Source organism: Pristiophorus japonicus, chromosome 19 (assembly GCF_044704955.1).
Source record: "Pristiophorus japonicus isolate sPriJap1 chromosome 19, sPriJap1.hap1, whole genome shotgun sequence".
In the NCBI taxonomy this organism is placed as follows: Eukaryota; Metazoa; Chordata; class Chondrichthyes; family Pristiophoridae; genus Pristiophorus; species Pristiophorus japonicus.
The window spans coordinates 85092131-85113850 of NC_091995.1; the positions used below are offsets into that span (position 1 = coordinate 85092131).

The 21720-nt window shown below is 45.3% G+C and overlaps 1 protein-coding gene across 4 annotated transcripts in view; it reads left to right on the forward strand.

Moving 5' to 3' along the window:
* Positions 1-21720, forward strand: part of pla2g6 (phospholipase A2, group VI (cytosolic, calcium-independent)) — a 101744-nt gene that overhangs the window by 52142 nt on the left and 27882 nt on the right. For all 4 annotated transcript variants that reach the window (XR_011587873.1, XM_070861712.1, XM_070861713.1 and 1 more), the window contains 4 exons: positions 4761-4948; positions 10021-10117; positions 13532-13714; positions 16163-16271. Coding sequence is in view for 3 of the 4 variants with exons in the window: in XM_070861712.1 (XP_070717813.1) it covers positions 4761-4948; positions 10021-10117; positions 13532-13714; positions 16163-16271 (577 nt within the window). In the remaining variant the exon portion in view is untranslated. The remainder of the gene's footprint in view (positions 1-4760; positions 4949-10020; positions 10118-13531; positions 13715-16162; positions 16272-21720) is intronic.

Sequence of the window (21720 nt, forward strand, 5' to 3'; positions counted from 1 at the left end):
AAACTGCCTGTGGGGGAGGGAGGGGGTGGGGGGGGCGCACTGCCGCAGCCGCCATTTTATTTTAATTGTCGGCCGACTGCAAGGTCGGCTTGACGATGGTGGCCATGAGTTTGGACAGGCCGCCAACAGGCTAAAACCCTCCCTGGTGGCCCATTAACGTTGCTGCAGAGCTCACAGTGGCTTTCTCCTTTAACTGAAGGGGAGGGACATTGTGACGCGTCAGTGCGACACGGCACCTTTGCGTTGCTCTGACCCGCTCTGCATGCACTTCCGCTCCACAGCCGACCCAAACACCGCCCGGAGATGACTTTTTTTCAAGTCCTGAATATCGCTCTGCTCTCCGCCCCATAAATTGGGGCGGAGAAAAATCTTCAGAACTGGTGAGTGCTCCTACTTTCAGTCGGGAGGGCTATTTCGACCCAAGGACTAGAATGGGAATGCAAGCGCGTTAAACCGAAGATGGTTATTGCACAGAATCCGGAGAGCGAACCTTTGTTGGTGGAATGCCGTGTTTTCTGAAAAAAAACTTGTGTTCCCCCTTTAGACCTTTATAAAAAAGTTTGAAGGGAAAAGTAATGCCTGCTCTTTGCCTGCTCTGAGATCCAAGGCACAGTGCTGTAGAGATAATCAAACTGTATTTTAGCCAAACTTTGAGCATCAGAAGGCTATACTTAAAAGCAAAGCATTGAATGTGACAGGTGTTTAGTCTACTTGCAGAAGTGATTTGATTATATCAGTTCCCCTTGCCAGCAGTTTGTATCACTGAACTTGGTGTGGAATTTCATGTTTAATGAGCTTAACCCTGCTGCCGAATCTGCAAATAATGACGTTTGCCTGGGGTGATTTCCATGAAGATTATTGTGTAATTAAGAAATTTGTGTCTACAGTTGATAAACGAAGCACTGTCTCTGTGGACCTGAGATAGGTCAAACTGTTCTCTTTATAACGGTGAACTGCCAAGTTTTAGAGAGTTGTGTAAAGATACCAGTCAACAATTAGCAAGACATAGTTGGAGGATTGTTAGAACAGTAAATTAATTTGTAAACTGTTGGAACTAAGTGAGAACAGAGCTCCAAATACATCATCCCACATGCTGTTTCTCCACTCTGTATCTCACTGTGTTGGAATCAAGACTCCTTGTCAAGCTGCCCGTGTTAACTCCTTGTTTCTCAGAATCACAGAAATTTACGGCACAAAAGGAGGCCGTTTGGCCCATTGTGTCTGTGCTGGCCAAAAAAGAGCTATACAGCCTAATCCTACTTTCCAGCTCTTGGTCCATAGCCTTGCAGGTTACAGCACTTGAAGGGCATATCCAAGTACTTTTTAAATGCAATCAGGGTTTCTGCCTCTTGCACCCTTTCAGGCCCACACCACCTTCTTGGTGAATAAAATTTACCTTAACACCCTCCTGGGCCAATATTTATCCCTCAATCAACAAAACAAAAAAACAGATTATCTGGTTAGTATCACATTGCTGTTTGTGGGAGCTTGCTGTGCGCAAGTTGGCTGCCGCGTTGCCCACATTACAACAGTGACTGCACTCCAAAAGTACTTCACTGGCTGTAAAGCACTTTGAGACGTCTGGTGGTCGTGAAAGGCGCTATATAAATGCAAGTCTTTTCTTTCTTTTATCAATGACTTTAAATCTATGCCCCCTGGTTATTGACCTCTCTGCTAAGGGAATTAGATCCTTGTATCCACTCTATCTAGGCCTCTCATAATTTTATACACCTCAATTAAATCTCCCCACAGCCTCCTCTGTTCAAAAGAAAACAACCCCAGCCTCAGAACTGTGGACTGCTTACCTTCATCTGCCTTCCCTTTCTCCTGCAACCTTTAAAAACTTAAACTCAGATATTGCCAAATCATTAGTTCCTGCTTTACCTCCTCTTGTGCCCTTTTTCCAAGCGTGGCGATGTAAAGACAAGAAAGACCTTGCATTTATATTAGTCCTTTTCATGACTTCAGGACGTCCCAACGTGCTTCGCAGTCAGTGTATTGCAGCATAATGCGAATTGGCTCTTCACCTAGATTAATCAATTTTAAAAAAAAGCCCTCGATCTGCTTATAAACAAATTAGCTTTTCTGCTTGAGGGTTCTACTGATCTGATTAAAAGAACTAGGAAAATGAAGTTGCAGCAAGATCGGATGACAAAAACGCATTCAAACACAAGAAGCAATTGATGGTGCCGAGTTCTGCATTGTATGAGCATGAACCAGTATGTAAAAACTATAATATTTTTGATAGGTCTGGAGTGGGACACTAATTTCTTCATCCTTACATCCTTTTGTTGAAGCTGTGTTCCGTGACAAATAATTGTAAATAAGTACATAATTCATTGGGGGAGAAATTGACCGGGTTTGCACCTCCCGTTAGCTCCTAACGGGGCGATGAGGGGTTACTGATCTTCCCTGGCGGTTTGACCCTGGCGCTAACACTTTACCGCTTCGCTCTCTTGCGCCCCGTAGATCGTGACATCATGCGCTGCGTAGTGCCCCGTTACCGCCCCGGATGTAATATTCGCTCCCGCCCCCTGCAGCATCGCCGGGCGCCAACAACTGCAGCTACAGGAGGTGTTGTCACCCCGGCTGGCAGCTTAGGGAGCGATATTTAAAGGCAGTGGTGGTCAGGTAGTGCAAAATGTATTTATCTCCCCATTCTGGTGCCTCCTGATTTCTTTTGCCCCCGCGATTGCTCAGCCCTGCACTCTCTTCGAGAGCTTGGGGCTGCTGTGCACGTAGCGCAGGTGCTGTGGCCCAACACACACAGCCTGAAGATTCCTTTAACGCAGCCTTGGCCCTTCCCTTTAAGCGAGGGATGGAACCTATACAGACGGCAGTGCTGCACTGAACATTGCTCGGCACTCTGCCGATACTGCCCCTCTCCCTCCCTTTAGCTTATTCTCTTAAGGGAATTGGGTAGTGCTTGATTTAGCGCCCCACCTCCCCCGGGGCACTAAAGCAGAAGTTCCCGACAGCAGCAAATCCTTTTCGCCCGGTGATACTTTTGCGCTCCCTGAAAAGTTAGTGCCAAACATCAATTTCTAGCCCATTCTATTTTTATTCATCCCAGTATTTTAATTTGGTGTAATTTATCTTGTAAAATGTAATTAATTTAGGACTGATCTCAATTGAGGCATTTTGTTGACGTCGACACCACGATTCTGCCCCTTGTTCATTTGATCGATCTACTCCCCGTCCTTTGGTCAGCTTTGGAATTGGTAAAAGGCGGCATCAATAGCAATGCGGTACAGGAATGAAGGGCCTCATCGAGGATGAGGAGAGAAGTTGGTTCAGGCAGAACCACTCCCATTTGTTAAGCAAGGCCTATTAGGTGAATCCAGGGATATGGGGATCGGGCGGGAAAGTGGAGTTGATTTAGAAGTTCCGCCATGATCTTATTGAATGGTGGAGCAGGCTCGAGGGGCCGTATGGCCTACTCCTTCTTGCGCTCTTATGTTATTCTGGCCTAGCATTGGAGTGGGGGGGGTATGTGGAGAAGACAGCCCAGACGGTATCGTGGGCTGTGTTGGAAATCGAGTTAATTTTAATGATGGGCGACCACCTGGTTTGCAGACCGCAGGCCAGGTCCTTCTATTCAATCAATTCGTCACGTTAATGAACTGCTATTTAATACATTTCTGCTGTTCTTTTAGCCACACCCATGTTTCATGGTCCTTTTCCAGCTTCCAAAAGTCTCCTGAATGCTCGGGGTGGTGAACTTCCATTGCCACAGAAGGTAATGTGAAAGGGGATGTTGAAGCATCACAGATGACTATCTGAATCAGGTTCTCTATTTATTAGTGTCGGGCAACCAGAATGCTGAATTATCAAACAGCGTGAGCGGATTTAAATTTGACTGCTGTTATATGAAATTTAAGCACCCAGGTGACAAGGTAGTGGGGCAGGAGAAAAACAAAAGTTAATAGTCGACAAAAGTGCAAAATATAGTCACAGTGATACTCCAAATGCTAACAGTCATCTTACAATTTTAATGGAATGAATGTAAAGCTCCCAGTAACTGGGTCAAAGAACGCTTCGCTGAAGATATTTTGTAATCTGCAGGCATGAACTGGATACTGTTTCATCCATCCTTTCGCAATCTGGGTGGGGAGTTGGGCTGTGCTTTTATACAGAGCTTCACAGAGAGCACAGGGGTCGTTTTCCGGCATTTACCTTGCGAGCTTCCTTACCCTGGTTTCTAATTGTTTCTATCTAGTGATGCTATTGTGATAAGGAAAGCGTTTTGATGACACCAGAGGAGTGCTGCCGACCAACCGAGACTCAGTCACCCACCAGCACTGATGTCCATATCGTGGAGAAGCGGGCTGTGCTTTCTTTGTGTGTTTGAGGGATTGAAGTGGATTACTGAAATTAATAGGATTGACCTGAAATTATTCCAGGCATATTAACAAGACCCATGTGTTTCTCTTTAAACCACCACCATTTCAATTCCTTAGATCTATGGATTTTGCCAAGTCTCCCACTAGTGTCTGTTGTTGTTAGGTCGTGGGTTGTTTGTTCAGTGTGCTGGCGCCCGTTGGAAACAGGCTTGAGGCCTTCCGTGCTCACTTTGTTTTAAGATCTTTTACAGGGTATCTCGCAGAGGAGGCTTTCGGTGCCTGCATTTGGGCTGGGCATGAGCCCAGGTGCAAAGTGTTTAACTGACTGTGACCTAGCTTACAGTCACCTACTAAATCATGCAAAGAAATCCTAATTTTATTTTTTTTACCTTTTTCATGTCTGTTTTTAATTTGCAGTTGTTAAGTAAACAGCGTTCTATTGGAGTGAATCACTTGAGCAGTAGTGGCGAGACGCCACTTCACATCGCTTGTCGGCTGGGGAAAACTGATGTAGCCAAATCCCTACTCAATTGCCAAGCCAGTTGTAATATTGTTGGATCGCATGGTTATCCAATCCATACATCCATGAAGTTCATCCAGGTTGGGTAAGGGCAAGAAATGTTTGGACCCACCGCTCCATAATCTTTTTCCTCCTTCACGTGCTGCCTCGTTACTGCCTATATGATTCTGTTTCCACTTCCCACCTTCACCTTGCTTCCTGCTCCCTTTCCTCTGCTGAAGATGGCAGTTCATGCTTGGACGGCAGCTAATGGGCCAGTGTTTTGCCCAGTTGTTTCAATCCGAGCAGTTGGTTGCCAGTGCGCTATTGAACCATGGGGCACATCACAGCTGAGCTGGGCTCGTGTCCTCTCCTGTGGCTACATCCAGCAAGGAATGCGGGTCACCTGGTAGCTTCCAGTCCTCCTTTCCTAGAGCAGGAATGCTCAGCTAAATTGTACCACTGCCATTGCTACTTTGGCTGACATTAAACCGTGGGAACTTCCTATTCCCATTCACAGTGCTCTTAAATTTTAAAAAAAAATCAACGTGCTCACTTTCAGATAAATTTCCTTTTCAAAGTCTGTGATAGCAGTTAATTATATATAAATAGGGGTACGGTAGCATAGTGGTTATGTTACTAGACTATCCAGAATCCTGGACTAACGATCCAGAGACATGAGTTCAAATCCTACCACTGCAGCTGGGGAATTTAAATTTAGTTAATTAAATAAAAATCTGGAATAAAGAAGCTAGTATCAGTAATGGTGACCATGAAACTTCTTATTTTTTTATTAAATTCCACAGATTTGTAAAAACCCATCTGTTTCCTTTAGGGAAGGAAATCTGCTGTCTTTACCCGGTCTGGCCGATATGTGACTCCAGACCCACAGCAATGTGGTTGACTCTTAACTGCTCCTCTGAAATGGCCCAGCGAGACACTCAGTTATATTCAAGAAGGCGGTTCAACACCACCTTTTCGAGGGCAATTAGAGATGGCCAATAAATACTGGCCCTGTGGCAACGTCCATATCCCTTGAAAGAATAAATAAAAAATAATAAAAATGCCTATTTTCTGAAGCAAATTGCCCTACAAGGCTAGAGTTCAGAAGAATGAGAAGGTGATCTTATTGAAACATATAAGATAATGAGGGGGCTCGACAAGGTGGATGCAGGGAGGATATTTCCACTCACAGGGGAAACTAAAACTAAGGGACATAGTCTCAGAATAAGGGGCCGCCCATTTAAAACTGAGATGAGGAGGAATTTCTTCTCTCAGACGGTTGTAAATCTGTGGAATTCTCTGCCCCAGAGAGCTGTGGAGGCTGGATCATTGAATATATTTAAGGCGGAGATAGACAGATTTTTGAGTGATAAGGGAGTAAAGGGTTATGGGGAGCGGGCAGGGAAGTGGCGCTGAGTCCATGATCTTATTGAATGGCAGAGCAGGCTCGAGGGGTCATATGGCCGGCTGCTGCTCCTGGTTCTTGTGTTCTTATGTTCTTATTTTAGGGTGACAAATGAGACAACCAACCCCGCTATCGGGAATCTCTGTTTGTGGACAATTTAATGCATACATGTAGTCGTCAGTTACTTGCTCTGAAATGATTCCGATTTAGTGTCTTTAGGGGTGAAATGTCTATCAACAGTACAAGTTCTACTCTGTTATAATTCTCACAAAAGAACAATGTAATTTTCTATTTTGTCTTTGAAAATCTCTCTGCCGCTCAAGACACTCGATCTGAGTATGGCTTCTGGGGATGTTGAACATAAGAACATGAGAAACAGGAGCAGGAGTAGGCCATTTGGCCCCTCGAGCCTGCTCCGCCATTCAATCAAGTTCTAATCTTGGCCTCAACTGCTTGTTCCCCATAACCTTTGACTCCCCTGTCATTCAAAAATCTGTCTTATCTCTATTTTAAATATATTCAATGACCCGGCCTCCACAGCTCTCTGGGGTAAAGAATTCCATCGATTTACAGCCCTCTGAGAGAAGAAATTCCTCCTCATCTCAGTTTTAAACGAGCGGCCCCTTATTCTGGAACTATGCCCCCTAGTTCTAGATTCCCCCACTAGGGAAAACATCCTCTTTTCACCTACCCTGTCAAGCCCCCTCAGAATCTTATACATTTCAATAAAATCATCTCTCATTCTTCTGAACTCCAATGAGTATAGGCCCAACCTACTCAACCTATCTTCATAAGTCAACCTCCTCAACTCTGAAGTTTTCAGGTTTGCTTCCTGGCCTGTGCTGATCCCAGATGGAGCAACATCAGGGGCAGTTTAACGTGGCCCCAGTACTCCTGAATTAAGAAGGGACAAGGTCAACAAGCGTTGTCGCTCCTCCTGACTGCCAGAAACATAGAAAATAGATGCAGGGAGTAGGCCATTCGGCTCTTCGAGCATGCACCACCATTCAATAAGATCATGGCTGATCATTCACCTCAGTACCCCTTTCCTGCTTTCTCTCCATACCCCTTGATCCCTTTAGCCATAAGGGTCATATCTAACTCCCTCTTGAATATATCCAACGAACTGACATCAGCAACTCTCTGTGGTAGGGAATTCCACAGGTTCACAACTCTCTGAGTGAGAATGTTATGTTTCTATGAGATTCCCTCTCATCCTTCTAAACTCCAGTGAATAAAGGCCCAGTCGATCCAGTCTCTCCTCATATGTCAGTCCAGCCATCCCGGGAATCAGTTTGGTGAACTTTCGCTGCACTCGCTCAATAGCAAGAACTCGCTCAATTAGGAGACCAAAACTGAACACAATATTCCAGGTGAGGCCTCACCAAGGCCGTGTATAACTGCAGTAAGACCACCCTGCTCCTATACTCAAAACCGCTAGCTATGAAGGCCAACATACCATTTGCTTTCTTCACCACCTGCTGTACCTGCATGCCAACTTTCAATGACTGATGTACCATAACACCCAAGTCTCGTTGCACCTCCCCTTTTCTTAATCTGCCGCCATTCAGATAATATTCTGCCTTCGTGTTTTTGCCCCCAAATTGGATAACCTCACATTTATCCACATTATACTGCATCTGCCATGCATTTGCCCACTCACCTAACCTGTCCAAGTCACCCTGCAGTCTCTTAGCATCCTCCTCACAGCTCACACTGCCACCCAGTCTAGTGTCATCTGCAAACTTGGAGATATTACGCTCAATTCCTTCATCCAAATCATTAATGTATATTGTAAATAGCTGGGGTCACAGCACTGACCCCACTAGTCACTGCCTGCCATTCTGAAAAGGACCCGTTTATCCCGACTCTCTGCTTCCAGCCAGTTCTATAACCACGTCAGTACATTACTCCCAATACCATGTGCTTTAATTTTGCATGCCAATCTCTTGTGTGGGACCTTGTCAAAAGCCTTTTGAAAGTCCAAATACACCACATCCACTGGTTCTCCCTTGTCCACTCTACTAGCTAGATCCTCAAAAAAATTCCAGAAGATTTGTCAAGCATGATTTCCCTTTCATAAATCCATGTTGACTTGGACCGATCCTGTCACTGCTTTCCAAATGTGCCGTTATTTCATCTTTAATAATTGATTCCAACATTTTCCCCACTACTGATGTCAGGCTAACCGGTCTATAATTATCTGTTTTCTCTCTCCCTTTTTTAAAAAGTGGTGTTACATTAGCTACCCTTCAGTCCATAGGAACTGATCCAGAGACGATAGACTGTTGGAAAATGATCACCAATGCATCCACTATTTCTAGGGCCACTTCCTTAAGTACTCTGGACTGCTGACTATCAGGCCTTAGGGATTTATTGGCCTTCAATCCTATCAATTTCCCTAACACAATTTCCCGCCTAATAAGGATATCCTTCAGTTCCTCCTCCTCACTAGACCCTTGGTCCCCTTGTACTTCCGGAAGGACATTTGTGTCTTCCTTCGTGAAGACAGAACCAAAGTATTTGTTCAACTGCTCTGCCATTTCTTTGTTCCCATTATAAATTCACCTGAATCTGACTGCAAGGGACCTATGTTTGTCTTCACTAATCTTTTTCTTTTCACATATCTATAGAAGCTTTTGCAGTCAGTTTTTATGTTCCCGGCAAGCTTCCTCTCGTACTCTATTTTCCCCCTCCTAATTAAACCCTTTGTTCTCCTCTGCTGAATTCTAAATTTCTCCCAGTCCTCAGGTTTGCTGCTTTTTCTGGCCAATTTATATCCTCTTCCTTGGATTTAACGCTATCCTTAATTTCCCTTGTTAGCCACGGTTGAGCCACCTTCCCCGTTTTATTTTTACTCCAGACAGGGATATACAATTGTTGAAGTTCATCCATGTGATCTTTAAATGTTTGCCATTGCCTATCCACCTTCAATCCTTTAAGTATCATTTGCCAGTCTATTCTAGCCAATTCACGTCTCATACCGTCAAAGTTACCTTTCCTTAAGTTCAGGACCCTAGTCTCTGAATTAACTGTGTCACTCTCCATCTTAATAAAGAATTCTACCATATTATGGTCACTGTTCCCTAAGGGGCCTCGCACAACAAGATTGCTAATTCTCATTACACATAAAAGTCCTTTCTCATCACACATCACCCAGTCTAGGATGGTCAGCCCTCTTGTTGGTTCCTCGACATATTGGTCTAGAAAACAATCCCTAATACACTCCAGGAAATCCTCCTCCATCGTATTGCTACCAATGACTCCTGTGGGAGACTGCATGTGTGTGGATTTTGGGCAAGGACCAATGTTCCCGCTAAGCTGCATGGCCGTGTTGCGGTACGGAGGTCCCGCGCAGGGTGCTCACCGGCTTTTACATGGAGGAAACTGTGCGTGCGCAAAAATTTGAATGGCCAGTTAAAGGGACCACATGCAAAAAATAAAAATGAGAGGGAACATTGGTGAGGACTAGCTCGGGTTTGGTTGTGCATCCAACTACTGACCAGTCAGCTGACATTCAGTGACTAGTCTCTCACATAAGAATCATCACTTTACCTTCTGGAGAGAATGGTGAAAGGGGAAAAAAAGCATATATTATTTTGGACCACATTGCAGGAAAAGGGTTCCTCAATCTTTCAGAAAATATTTCCTTCAATACTTGGATTGTTTTTTTGTAATCCCAATTGTTCTTGCCAATGCGGCCACAAGTGTGTAAGCTGGTAGCTTGTGCAATGCCAGCATGGGTAACCTTTCCCACTTTGTTTCTCCAGGTGTGCTGAGGCGATTCTTGAAGCAGACCCAAATCAGATCCAAACCGAAGACACTCAGCACGGAGGGGTGCCCCTCCACTGGGCCAAGACCGCAGATGTAAATCTTTCTTTTTTTTTAAACCTTCCTCTTTACTATCCATCTCATATATTTCTTCACCTGAAGCTTGACACTTGGAAAATGTGATGGGTTTTGGCTTTGACTGATCTGGATAGTCCTGGTTTTGGTAGTGTTGGCATACGATAATATTATTGGCCGCTGTGTTTTAAAATCTGTTACTTGACCTTTGTTGAGGTTGTGCACACAGTACTGAGTTTGCTATTGTAATATTCTGCACTGTAGAAGAATGTAATTGAGAGCAGAAGAATATAAATATAAGATTCAGACTTGAATGTGGGCTTCCCGCTAGCTCAGTGAGTAACTGGGGCCAATGGTATAGTACTGTACTGTACCAATCAGGAAGGTCCCAAGTGGTGTCCCTGATCTATGTTGCGTTAGCTGCTCCTGTCTAGGGCGCTATTGGGGCACTGTAGTTGAATTTACTGTTCCGTGGCTAACAAAGGGGAGACAGAATCAACAAAGGTTATTGATCCTGTTAGTTATCAAATGACCCAAACTAGAAAGTGCAATATGTGGACACTGGATGAGGATTGAATCAGGCTGCACTGTGGTGCCCACCATATCATAGGCAGTCCCTTGAAGCGAGGATGACACGCCAAAAAGGAATGAGTTCACAGATGTTTCAATGAAGGACCTAATATTCCGGATCCCGAACTGCATCTTGGAGGGTGGAAGGTGCCTGTGCGTGGATTTTTTTTAACGTTCGGTGGCCATTGCACACCAGCCACCACACGGGCTTGACAGAACTAGGTCTTGGTCCAGTGGCAAGGATTACCCAGGACGACTGGAGACCAGCTCTGCTGCACAGACCTAGTGCGCGCACATATTGCAGTGTGGGCTGGCCCGTGCTGCCTCTGGATCTTCGCCTCTTCTGGGCCCCAGATTCACGCCTCTCCTGGGCCCCGGTCACTTCCTTCTACAAACTCCTGCCGCTCCTTCGCCCCTCCTGCTGTACCTGCCCGCACTGCAATCAGCGACCTGACTGATTAAGACCATCAGCAGGCCGGGGCCATCAGAGGGAGCAGCGTGCGGTGACATACCACTGCAGGAGGGCGACGGCTGCGAAGTCAGGTGCCCACCACCACAGGTCTGTCAACCTTGAGGAACACAGGAACAGGAGTAGGCCATTTAGTCTCTCGAGCCTATTCTGCCATTCAATGCGATAATGGCTGATCTGTAACCTAACTCCATATACCCCATATCCCTTAAAATGTTTAGTTAACAAAAACTCGATCAATCTCAGATCTAAAATGAACAATTGACCCAGCATGGATCATGCGAAGGAAAGTACTGGGGGGGGCGCTTCTTGCTTTTGGAGCCGCATCCTGGCTCCTTTGGGAAAAGGGGTAAAAATACGACTCTTCGCAGCTGACGGAGGAGTTATCCATAGTGGTGGCAAATGCAAGATCATTCTCCTACCTTGCCGAGTGTGTGCTTCCTGACATCTGATACGGAGCATTATTGACAGCTGTGCGAGTTATTGTTGGGTAGGAGTCAAACTAGTTAGCGGAAAAAAACCCACCAGCAACCTTATCTGAATAGAGCTGCGACATCTTCACAGTTACTGATTATTCTCACTTTAATGAGAGGCGGGGAGAGCAGAATGCTTGTTTTTCTGTATACTTAATGACTCGACACAATTGCAGGAATGTGCAGCTTTGAAATACTGAATTCTTAGAATGCAATTTTGTTCATTATAGAGAAAAACCATGCTTCTGTTTTTCATTAAGAAGAATTTCACCCCAAGTTCTCAAGTCTCCATTAGAATTAGCACCAAGAGCCAACTTAAGATTCTGTACAGACTGTATTGACTCTTCTATTCATGTACTAGATGTCCAGTTGGGCTTTCTTGGATCTGACCAGGCCCAGCTTCACTCGTACACATGTTTTAGAAGCTGACTTATTCCTGGAATTGAAAACCTATTAAATATTGAGCCACAAGGGAGTCAAGGGTTATGGGGAGCGGGCGGGGAATTGGAGTTGAGGCCAAGATCAGATCAGCCATGATCTTATTGAATAGCGGAGCAGGCTCCAGGGACCAAATGGCCGACTCCTCCTATTTCTTATGTTCACATATATAAGACTTCCAAAACATGTACGAGTGACTAATTAAATGAAGTTGGGCCTGGTCAGATCCAAGAAAGCCCAACTGGAGATTTAGTACATGGATGTCAGGACTGACATATGAAGAAAGACTGGATCGACTAGGCTTGTATTCAATGGAATTTAGAAGAATGAGAGGGTATCTCATAGGAACATAACATTCTGACGGGAATAGACAGGTTAGATGCAGGAAGAATGTTCCTGATGTTGGGGAAGCCCAGAACCAAGGGTCACAGTCTAAGGATAAGAGGTAAGCCATTTAGGACTGAGATGAGGAGAAAATTCTTCACTCAGAGTTGTGAACTTGTGGAATTCTCTACCGTAGAAAGTTGTTGGGGCCAGTTCGTTATATTCAAAAGGGAGTTAGATGTGGCCCTCACGGCTAAAGGGATCAAGGGGTATAGAGAGAAAGCAGGAATGGGGTACTGAAATGCATGATCAGCCATGATCATATTGAATGGTGGTGCAGACCCGAAGGGCCGAATGACCTACTCCTGCACCTATTTTCTATGTTTCTATACAAAATGAAAGGTTTCAGCTTAATATACATTCATAACCCACTCCAGAGACTTGAGCACGTAACGAAGGCTGACACTTCTTTGCAGTAATGATAGAGGTGCTGCTTTCTAGATGGGATGTTATATGGAGGCCTCGCCTGGCCTCTTGGCTACACGTAACAGATCCCATCACTAATTGAGGAAGAGCGGGGAAATTCTCCCTTTGTCTCTGTAATCTCCTCCAGCCCCGCAACCCCCCCGGAATATCTACGCTCCTCTAATTCTGCCCCCTTGAGCATCCCTGATTGTAATCACTCAACCATCGGTGGCCGTGCCTTCTGTTGCCTGGGCCCCAAGCTCTAGAACTCCCTGCCTAAACCTCTCCGCCTCTCTCCTCTCTTTCCTCCTTCAAGACGCTCCTTAAAACCTGTCTCTTTGACCAAGTTTTTGGTCACCTGCGCTAATTTCTACTCATGCGGCTCAGTGTCAAATTTTTAAATCTCTTAATACTCCTGTGAAGCGCCTTGGGACATTAAAGCGTCATATAAATGCAAGTTGTTGTTGTCCCTCAGCTAATGTCGCTAAATCAGATTTTCTGCCCATTTCTTTTATTGCTGTTTGTAGACCTTGCTGCGCACAAATCGGCTACCTCGTTTCTCTACCTTATAACAGTGATTGCACGTCAAAACTGCTTCATTGGCTGTCAAGCGCTTTGTAACGTCCGAAAGGCGCGATGCAAGTGCTTGTTCTTTCGTTCTGGAATTATAGTGCTGTGTTGATTGAATAATTTCAGATGGTGCGATTGCTGATTAACCATGGCTGTGCCTTGAACTACCTGAGTAAAACTGGAGAGACACCGTTGCATATCATGGTGAAACGTGAGCGTTTTGAGTGTGCAATGATTCTGTTGGTACATGGAGCTGAGACAAACGCAAAAGGAGAAAGGGGGAATACGCCTCTTCATCTTGCCATGAAGGTCAGTATTTTTTAATACTTTATAGAAAAATCCATCAGGTCCAGGGCCATAAGGGAGTTATGATGAACCATTATAAAACACAGGTTCGGCCTCAACTGGAGTATTGTGTCCAATTCTGGGCACCGCACTTTAGGAAGGATGTGAAGGCCTTAGAGAGGGTGCAGAAAAGATTTACGAGAATGGCTCCAGGGATGAGGGACTTCAGTTACGTGGATAGACTGGAGAAGCTGGGACTGTTCTCCTTAGAGCAGAAAAGGTTGAGAGGAGATTTGATCGAGGTGTTCAAAATCATGAGGGGTCGGGACAGAGTAGAGAGAGAGAAACTGTTCCCATTGGTGGAAGGGTCGAGAACCAGAGGACGCCGATTTAAGGTGATTGGCAGAAGAACCAAAGGCGACACGAGGAGAAATTTTTTTACGCAGCGAGTGGCTAGGATCTGGAATGCACTGCTGAGAGGGCGGTGGAGGCAGATTCAATCATGGCTTTCAAAAGGGAAATTTGCCAGGCTACGGAGAAAGGGCAGTAGGACTAGCTATAAAGTGCTCTTGCAGAGAGCCGGCACTGGCTCGACAGACCGAATGGCCTCCTTCTGTGCTGTAACCTTTTTAGGATTCTATGATATGATGATTAATACCCTACCCAGTTGCTTGTGCAGAGATGGAGAACATTGGCTCAGTGCATTTTGCCTTGCAAACTGAGCACATTCGTTTGAGGGATGTCTATAACTCTAGCATGTGACCGCCAATTAGAAAACAGAATTGATTTCCCATGGCTAATTCTCACTTGAACTTGTTTGTTAGGTTTGCAAAGTGTTTTTAAAAAACTGATTTGCAGCAAATCATTTTTATTCATTCAGTGGATATGGGCATCGCTGACCTGGCCGGCATTTATTGCCCATCCCTAATTGCCCCTTGAGAAGGTGGTGGTGAGCCGCCTTCTTGAACCGTTGCAGTCCCGTGTGGTGAAGGTGCTCCCACAGTGCTGTTAGGGAGGGAGCTCCAGGAATTTGACCCAGTGACGATGAAGGAACGGCCGATATATTTCACAGAATCCTAGTTCCAAAAACTCTGCGATCCTCTGCTCTGACTTATAAGGTGACTCTGGCTGGACAAAGCGCGAAGAAGCTTATTAGTGCTCTGTGTGAATTAGCTCCATGGACTTAACTGGTTAAACTCCAGAAATACTCTGAGCACACATCGGGTCCATAAACCGTGGCGTACCAGCCTACGCTGAATCTCTCTCCGCTTGTTGAATGGGATGTGTCCCTAAAACACAATGTTAGATAAACAGAAGGTCTGTATATGTCTGGATTTCTCAGCAGCTTGGGTAGGACAGTATTCAGTGTGATGATAGGTTTCTGTGCATCCGATATCTGGCTAACTTAAAAAAAAAACATTGAACACTGGGAGGGCAAGGCGTGCCTCCAGCAATTTTGCAGTGTTTAAACCTCATTTCCTGCCAACTGATCACAGGGCAGCATTAACTGCGAGTGTGGGGAGACAAATGGCCCTGTTGTTTCAGCTGAAGAGGGAGGAGACTGAGGTATTGGGCGTTCTGCAAAGAAAGGGGAGAAAAAAAATCGTCAACATTTTTCTCCTCGTTTCTCGTAAAGTCACTTCTTCATGCTGGGGTGCTGCTGGATAGACACTGGCTTGTTGTTCGTGCGTCAGGTTAACTGGCAAGTGACGGCAGGCTATTTAACTACAGCGGGCATTGATGCTGTTCTTGCCCAGTGTGTCTCATTTGAATTTTCCATTTGGAGCCCTCCCTAGCCCAGGGGCATTGAGCTGTGTTGCAGCTGGTCGTAGCACTCAAGCTGCCACTTCAGCAAACTAAGCCTAGATCATGGATCAAATGTGGGAGCACCCCAGTCTATGTGGCCAAAACCACGTTGGGCAGTGCATGCACCTATACAAAGCCAAGTGTTCATTTCTAAATGTTCGGGTAGTGTGTTTTTTTTTGAGTGGCCATGCCCAGGAGGCACCTTTTTAAATAATCCAGATTGGTCAATGTATTGAGCGCAAAAATCTAGGGCGGCACTCCCAGTGCAGTGCTGAGGGAGTGCTGCACTGTCGGAGGTGCCGGTTTTCGGATGAGATATGAAACCAAACAATCTGCTCTCTCAGGTGGATGTCAAAGATCCCACGGCACTATTTCCAAGAAGAGCAGAGGAGTTATCCCCAGTGTCCTGGCCAATACTTCGCCCTCAACCAACATCACTAAAACAGATTATCTGGTCATTACCACATTGCTGTTTGTGGGAGCTTGCTGTGTGCAAAATGGCTGCCGAGTTTCCTACATTACAACAGTGACTGCACTTCAAAAATTTGGCAGTAAAGCGCTTTGAGATGTCCGGTGGTAGTGAGAGGTGCTATATAAATGCAAGTCTTTCTTTAAACTCGCGAAACATATTTATAAAATTAGTAAGATGACTTTCTGATGTTGCAGTTGGATAACCTGGATCTCATCAAGGCTCTGATTGTGTTTGGTGCCGATGTGAAGTCACCCAACGATTTCGGCGAGACACCTGGCTTAATTGCCGCCCGGCACAGTAAAGGTAGGGAAATCCGTTACCTATCGAGACTCAGCTGGAGGATGCTCGGGAAGGGAAATGGTGCTCCCTGAATGTAAAGGGCTTGGTCATTAACCAATAATTCAGGGGTTGAAAGAAATCAATGCAGCCCTCCTTGAGCTGCAAGATCTACCAAATATGGAGTTTAATTACTTCAAGATGAGCGCCCACAATGTTTTAGCCTGTGGTTTTTGTGCAAAGGTCCTTGTACTTCACTTCTAAAGTAAACATGTTCTCCAGCCTTGCCATTGTGATAAATGCATTCCCAGCTTGCCACCCTGACAATTTCCCGTTTAGGAACTGAAACAGGATTCTTTGGGCACACCACCTTACTTTCCAGCACCAGTCTTATTTCCCTTTACTGAATTAATTTAAAAGCCAGTGGGTGCCGGGAGAATGGTATAAAGGTATACAGTGTCTGTGGCTCAGTGGGTAGTGTAATGTATTTGCTTCATGGATTCTTTGCTTAAGAATTCGTAGCAACACATTGCTATTACGTTTGTTAAAGCTTTTGCTAATAAACCATCACACTACACATTACCAGTTCATCCACCAGGCTCACGACCACCTGCCTCACTGTGGATCCCCCGAACCCAACTGGCTGGGGTTTTATTCACCCCCGCCTCTGAGTCAGAAGGTTGTGGGTTCAATTCCCACTCCAGAGATTTGAGCTTATAAATCCAGGCCAACACTCCAGTGCAGTGCTGAGGGAGTGCTGCACTGTCGGAGATGCCAACTTTCAGATGAGATGTTAAACCGAGGTCTCTCGGGTGGACGTAAAAAATTCCGCGGCACTATTTCGAAGCAGAGTAGGGGAGTTATCCTCGGTATCCTGGCCAATATTTATCGCTCAATCAACATCACAAAAACAGATTATCTGGCCATTACCACGTTGCTATTTGTGGGAGCTTGCTTGTGCGCAAATTGGCTGCTGTGTTTCGCACATTACAACAGTGACTACACTCCAAAAGTACTTCATTGGCTGTAAGGCGTTTTGAGACGTCTGGTGGTTGTGAAAGATGCTATATAAATGCAAGCCTTTTTTCTTTTTAATACAGAGGCCAGCTACTGCATGGTCAGAATTTAAAATGTTCCTCTTTTCTCCGTATGACTGCAACAGGAAGGGTAGATGTGTGACTTGCTCGCAGATCTCCACTAATGACTCTCTGGCAGGAGGCAGGCAAGAGCGACCAAAAATGAGTCATTTGTTTTGTATTTGGTTTTGGGATATGGCTGATGATGGAACAGATGTATTTATTGTCCATCCCTAGTTGCCCTGAGAAAATGGTGGGCAGGGGGGACCTTCTTGAATCATCACAGTCCTTCTGCTGATGGTGCTCCCTTGATAGAGTTAGGTAGAGGATTCCGAGATATTGACCCCTGACGATGATGAAGGAACAGCGGAATATGGCCAAGCTTCCCTCTTCCTTTATGGAGCTACATGGCTTCTGCTTGACGCTTCCCCCAATAACAGCGTATCTGAGATCCAGAATGAAGTACTGGGCCTTTGTGCCGTTGCATGGTGGTGCTGTAGATAAATCGAATGATTGTGCATGTGTTTCCTGCATGGATGCCCTTTTAGGGTCTTGTCCTAGTCTTTATGATTTAACAAAAGGTTGTAAAGGTTTTCATAGGCAGTAGATGTACAGAAAGTGAGGAATCCGTAACAGGGAGAGTGTTGCATGTGGCTGTGCTTTGAATAAGGGAGTCGTGAGTAATGTGTAGTGTTATAAGCGGGTGCTTGATAGTGTCTCACTCTATAATCAGAGTATGTTGCACAGCATGTTATACAAGATGTTATGATGCATTTGTAATGTATTTGCTTTATGGGTTCTTTGCTTAAGAATTCATAGCAACACATTGCTATTAAGAACTAGTTGGTTTATTAGCAAAGGTTTAACAATCACACTATACATTACCAGTTCATCCACTGGGCTCACAACCACCTGCCTCAACGTGGATCCCCTGAACCCAACTGGCTGGGGTTTTATTGAGTCTTGTGAACATCACGTGACTGGCTAAGCCACTCACAACTCAACAGCTCTACAACTATTTTAGTTGTGATCAATTAATCACGTGCCCCCGATTAAAGGGGCGGACACACCAAACATTATCAAACAAGTGCCCCCTTGGGTGTTTTTGTGTTTTTTTTTCTCCGTGGGCACCGAAACACAAATTATACAAGTGCCCCCTGGCTAAAAACCGGCACAATAAACAAATTAAACTTCAGAGAACATCAAATTAAAATTTGGTTGCCGGGGGTTCACTCCAGTCCCTCTGGCGCCCACCTCTCGATCAACAGCTCTCCCAACCTGTGAGTATACTCACAGGTGCATACATTACAACATTGGAATGAGCCGTTGACAAATTTATGTCGCTGAATGTTCTTGGCTTTCAAAGTGCTGTTCTAAATCTTATTTTCAAGTCCCAAATATAAGAAAGGAAGACTAGCTTGCTTTATACAACTGTTCGAATTGGACTTTCTTCCAATACCTTTCACTCTGGTTCACTGCAAGCCAGCAGTTTACATAAGCCAGATCTGTCTCGCCAATGAAGTGAAACTTGCAACCTTGCATGTGAATTGAAAGGTAGAGTATCTAATGATTCCTCCCTTACCTTGGTATACTGTCCCGGAAATTATGCGGGCTACCCACCATGTTCTCCTGTTCACTTTGCAAGGCGATAATTAGCACAGTCCATATTATTCAGGCTAAAACTTGCAATCAAAACTTACAAGTAAAGTAATTTCACAGAAGTGGAATTGTACAGCTAGAAACCAGTAGTACAAGACTTTGGAAACTGTACTGAATATTTGGAAGGTTATTCCAATAGGGTTAGGGAGTCTTTGAAATGCTATGTAGCAAAAGTCCATGTCACCCCATTTCATTGTCTCAAAGTGGAAACATTTTGTACAGAGAACTAAACTCCTCAGACAGTTGGCTGCTCTTGTACTATCAGGGTTTTCCAAAGATGCGTTTCAACAATCAAGTTCAAACACCTTAACAAAAGTAAAATACTGCGGATTCTGGAAACGGAAATAAAAACAGCAAGTGCTGGCAATACGCAGCAGGTCAAGCAGCGTCTGTTTAGAGAGAAACAGAGTTGACGTTTCATGTTGTTAACCTTTTGTCAGAACTGGAAGATGTTAAAAGATTTAGCAACTTTTAAGCAAGTTCCGAGCCAGGGAAAAGGGGCCGGGAAAGAGCAAAGGGGAAGGTCTGTGTTGGGCAGGAGTGATTAAGTGACAAAAGGGATGATGGTGGAAAGCAAAAGGGGGTAATAATAGGACATGGAAAGACACAAAAATGGGTCCAGAGGAGCTGTAAATGGTTATAGCAGAGGAGCAGGGAATCATGGAAAATTTGGCAAAGAGGAGCAGGCTCCCTTGGCCCGGGAATTTGGCGGAGAAAGGTAGGTGGGACCCTTATTGCTGCTGACCATCCCAACGACTGTGTACTGATAGGGGATCCCCACCCTAAGAACCAGCCCACATCGCTATCACTCCCAGTAGAACATCCTTTTTTTTTTTAACATCAGTCAGTCAGAATGTTAATTATTTCTCCTATCAAATAGGTAAGATGTGAATAGCAGACTTTTAGCTTATTGCAAAGTCCGTTGACCTTCAGAGAAAGGAGGTGTGATTCTGTGCGCTCTGTGAGGAAGTGGTGCTTGCAGGGAGCAAGGCAAAGAGTGTAGCCGCAACTCTGCGACCTGTGAGTGTTCTCACTCCTGCAAGTGCTGGACTGTAGCAGAGCCCCCACTATTTAGAATGTCTTATTTTTTTTTTAATCATTTGTTCATGGGTTGTGGGCGGCGTTGGCATTAACTGCCCGTCCCTAATTGCCCTCGAGAAGGGGTGAGCTGCAATCTTGAACCGCTGCAGTCTGTGCTTATTGTCTTTCTTAGCGGTTTGATACAACTGAATGGCTTGCCATGTCATTTCAGAGGAGCAGTGAAGAGTCAACCACATTGTTGTGGGGTCTGGAGTCACATATAGGCCAGACCGGGTAAGGGCGGCAGATTTCCTTCCTGAAAGGACATTAGTGAACCAGACGGGTTTTTACAACATTCCATTAGTTTCATGGTCACCATTACTGACACTCGCTTTTTAATTCCAGCTTTATTGAACTGAATTTAAATTCACCCAGCTGCTGTGGTTGGGATTTGAATGCATGTCTCGGGATCATTTGCAGAAAAATAATTAGGAGTTTGGGTTCTGAATGGAACACAAGATCATAAGAAATAGGAGTAAGCCATACGGTCCTTTGAACTTGCTCCGCCATTCAATAAGGTCATGGCTAATCTTCTATCACAACTCGATCTGCCCGCACTATCCCTAGATCCCTTGATTCCCTTAATATCCAAAAATCGAATGATTTCTGCCTTAAATATACTCAAAGGCTGAGGGCCTGAACTTGGTGGAAGCCAAGGCCCACCCAAACGACAGCCGATGGCCACCAACAGACCGGGCGGTACTTTGCCAGGAAGATCCCTCTAAAAGAGATAACAGTACCGCCCTGCGGCCAAATAACGGCTTACGCCGTCAATCTGGGCGGGAGCTCCCAATCTCGGCGGCAAATGCGTTCCTCGCCAAAGTGCCGCCGAGGATTGAGGGGAGAACACTGAAAAATAAAAATATTCACAATTACAAAAAAAAAAACACCATAACACCTTCAGGGGACCCCATACAGGTAAAACGCTGAAAAAAAATAACATTAAAAAATGACCACTAACCTTTTTTTGCAGGTCTTCTTACTTACCGTCGGGGTTAGACCTGCCTCCACGCAGCGGTCCTTCCCCCTGCTGCCGCTGACTTCCCCCCCCCCCCCCCCCCCCCCTCCGATATGCCAGCTCGGCGGGCGGGAGGTCACGGCGGTTCCCGACGGTACTCCCCTCCCGCCGGATGCAGACCTGGAGGAATCTGTCACCGAGGGAAGAGCAGCAAAAAAACACACCGGCAGTGGGCGGTTAGGCCACCAATTTCGGCCTCTGAGTTTCCACAGCCCTCTGGGGTAGAGAATTCCAAAGATTCGCCACCCTCCGAGTGAAGTAATTTCTCCTTGTCTCAGTCCTAAATGGCCGACCCCTTATCCTGAGACTGTGACCACTGGTTCTAGAATCCCCAGCCAGAGGGAAACATCCTCCCAGCATCTATCCTGTCAAGCCCTGTAGGAATTTTAGATGTTTCAATAAGATCACCTCTCATTCTTATAAACTCGAGGGAATATCGGCCTAGTCTCTTCGACCTCTGGAAGCCAGGCACTTGCCCATTGATAGAGAGGTAACGTTCTCCCAGGACTGATATTGTGGAATTTCTAACGGTTTCTATAAGGACAATATCAGCAATGGCCTTGGAGTAGGATGTCCAACCCAGCATATTGGCCACTAATAACCTGGGAGTAGCATAACCAACCATATGGTTTTGGCATCACTG